The sequence below is a fragment of the Mercurialis annua genome, linkage group LG7, assembly GCF_937616625.2.
Source record: "Mercurialis annua linkage group LG7, ddMerAnnu1.2, whole genome shotgun sequence".
Taxonomy (NCBI): Eukaryota; Viridiplantae; Streptophyta; class Magnoliopsida; order Malpighiales; family Euphorbiaceae; genus Mercurialis; species Mercurialis annua.
This window is the reverse complement of record NC_065576.1, coordinates 42,780,960-42,784,227: the sequence shown is the minus strand read 5'-3', so window position 1 is coordinate 42,784,227 and position 3,268 is coordinate 42,780,960. Positions and strand designations below refer to the sequence as shown.

General features: G+C 34.7%; 1 protein-coding gene across 1 annotated transcript; it reads left to right on the top strand.

The window, feature by feature from the left end:
- The first annotated feature begins 769 nt into the window (after positions 1 to 769).
- LOC126654813 (mitogen-activated protein kinase kinase kinase 18) lies at positions 770 to 2,127 on the top strand. The gene has a single exon (XM_050348812.1). The coding sequence runs from the start codon at positions 836 to 838 to the stop codon at positions 2,123 to 2,125; it is 1,290 nt and encodes a 429-aa protein (XP_050204769.1). The 5' UTR covers positions 770 to 835; the 3' UTR covers positions 2,126 to 2,127.
- The last annotated feature ends 1,141 nt before the right edge of the window (positions 2,128 to 3,268 follow it).

Here is a 3,268-nt window from a genome sequence, read left to right as displayed (position 1 = left end):
AAATATAACCATATGCAATGTTTTATACCAAGGACAAATTGACTATGACAAAGAGATAAATGTGAATGCACACTATATAATCAATTCACATTAATCCACCTAGACTTATACCAAATCAAAATAAGGGTGACCAATAATATGAAACCAATTAAAGGTTGACCAATACTAAAAAAAGTTAATACTATTTCCAATGCAAAATAACCAAATGTTCAAGTTTTGACCTTTTGACAAATACCTAAAAAAATATTTATCCAATGAACTTGTACCTTTCTTTTAAACTAGAAAGGACTTAAAATTTCGACAAATAAACAAATCAATTTAACTTCAAACTTTATTTTATTAAGTGGATGCTAAAATTCAACCTCTTTTGGTGGCTCAACCCACTCCAAATTCACCATATCCCTCCAACTATGAACCACCAAATTTAATATTTTTTGAAACTCACTCCCATCCAAAATAAGGCATCCAAGTGGTACATTATCCATTCAAATCTAACCCTTATCCAACCTCCTTTTGCCATCCCTTAACCCACCAAACTAAACCCAACTCACCACTTTTCTCTTGCAAACCCTTTTAAAACACCTCTACTTCACACGACACGTGTCAACATACCCACTTTGCCAGATCATATTTATCTAGTTAGAAGACCCAAAGCTGTCTAAACCCACCCCAATTTTAACACGTTGTACACTCCCCGTTAAAGTATTTGTCAACTTACCAAATTAAACTAACCTTAGCCACTTGTATATAAAGACTCACCCAACCTAAAAACATCTCAAATTCAACTCAACTCAAAAAAAAATTCTCATTTCTCTCAATTTTCAGCTCATTAAAAATGGACTATTACTGGACGAGAGGCCAAACCATCGGCCACGGCTCTACAGCCACCGTTTCCGTCGCCACTTCTCCCCAATCCGATGTCGTTTTTGCCGCGAAGTCGACCGAGTTATCTCAATCAGAATTCTTACAAAGAGAGCAAAAAATTCTATCGTCTATTACATCTCCTTATATAGTAAGCTATAAAGGGTATGACATTACTAAAGAAAATAATACGGTTATGTATAATCTTTTCTTGGAGTACATGTCCGGCGGGTCGCTAACGGATTCAATTCGGGCTAATGGCGGCCGGCTAAAGGAATCAGTGATCGGAAACTACACGTGTCAGATTGTTGAAGGGTTAAATTATTTACATTCTAATGGAATAGTTCACTGCGACATTAAAAGTAGTAACATTTTGGTGGGTGACACTGGTGTTAAAATTGCTGACTTCGGGTGTGCTAAGAGGGTGGCGGAAACAGCGGAGAGAATTGGCGGGACGCCGATGTTTATGGCGCCGGAGGTGGCGCGTGGGGAAAAACAGGGGTTTGAGAGTGATATGTGGGGATTAGGATGTATGATTATAGAAATGGCCAGTGGGTGTTTACCATGGGCTAATGCTGATGACCCGGTTTCAGCTATGTACCGGATTGGATTCTCCGATGACTCGCCGGAGATTCCTTCTTGGTTGTCGGAAGAAGCTAAAGATTTCGCCGGGAAATGTCTGAGAAGAGATGCAAAACAGAGATGGACAGCTCAGCAGCTTCTAAACCATCCATTTCTTGAAAAATTTATTAATTCAAAACAAATTCAAATTCAAGAATTTCATAATTATAATTCTCCGACAAGCATTCTTGATCAAGATATTTGGAATTCACTAGATGATATGGATAACGCCGTTAATTCAAGTTCATCATCGTCATCATCAGCAAGTGAAAGGATCAGACGGTTGTGTTTGAATACTGATGGGCCCACTTGGAATTTGGACGGTGGGGATGATGATTGGATTACAGTAAGATTCGAAGAAGGTGATATAATTATGGACGAAATTGAAGTTAAAGATGATTTGATTAGTTATGATTCAGTGTACCAAAATTATTGTGACAGTCAGCAATGCTTAAACGGTGTCGTATTGGATAGTAATAGTAGGATTAGTGGGGATTATTATTGTTTTTTGGGTGATTGTAAATATGAAAAAGATAGTTTTATAGTTAGTACTACTAGTAGTAGTAATCTCAGATTTGATAGGGACAACAAAGATGTATTGTTTAATATTCCTCATAATTCAAGATTAGTTTTACAAGCATAAAATTCATCTCTCATTTATCCTATTTTTTATTCATTAATTCTTTAAAAACACTAGGAAAATCGGATTTTCTTTTGTTATTAAACTTCATAGAAGTGACAAAATAACGGCGTTGTGGAGATCAAGCCTAGTTTTTAGTGTTAATTGGACCGAACAATTGATTGGTTTTTGATTTAACTAGTTTAAAAAGTCACTTCGGTGCAATTTTTTAATCACCGATTCTATCTTGGTGAATTTATGATGATGTGGTAATCGGAATGCTCACTCTGTTGCCTCTATAGTAAGTTGCTATGTCAATAAAAATTCAAACGGCGAGTTTTTTTTATAAAAATCTAACAGATAGACATAAAAAATTAAGAGCTGGAAATTTATGAAAGGCATGGGCTTAAAAAGTGAAGCAATGTGGCAGTACAAATCAGCAATATATATTTAGATTCGGGTGGTTAATAAATTAGGTCGGCAGGTGGAGGTTTAGACCGAAATCAGAATGAGAGGCAAACTTGGGGAATTTGAGGCCAAGGAAAACACCAAGAAGAATTGATTAGTAGTTTTGTTAGGTAAAATTAGGATATAAATCAATTATGTGGCCAATTCCCAAGTTTAATTTTCTCTTTCTAGTAGGTAAGCTTGGATTATAATTCATCAATTATCACCCAAGTTGGCCACTTAAATTAATTTTGGGCTAGCAAAACCATAACGATTAACACCCCCTACGTGCAATTTGTCACATCATTTTTGTAGCAAAAAAGCAATTATTGTGTGCTTAAATTTCTAGGAACTATCACTTCATTTCTGTAATTATGTCATTTTTAATTAAGGTCCTAACTGTATTAAATGGAATACCTCTTATTGTATGAATTAAAAGAATTACTACTCCCTCCGGTCCATAATATTTGTCGCATTTGAGAAATTTTTTTGGTCCATAATATTTGTCATGTTATAATATCAAGAGAGCATTAATTTCTATTTTTCTATGTTTGCCCCATTAATTTATTGAAAGAATACAATAAATAAATGAAAATAGTAGTAATAAATGAAAACAAGTTTCAATATAGGGTTAACTTAGTAAAAATCTTTATAAATTAAGATATATTAATTGTTTTCTTAATTCTTGTGTCACAGACAAATGCGACAAATATTATGGAT

Coding starts and splice junctions, on each gene's coding strand:
- LOC126654813 (XM_050348812.1), top strand. CDS start 836: ATGGACTATTACTGGACGAGAGGCCAAACCATCGGCCACGGCTCTACA.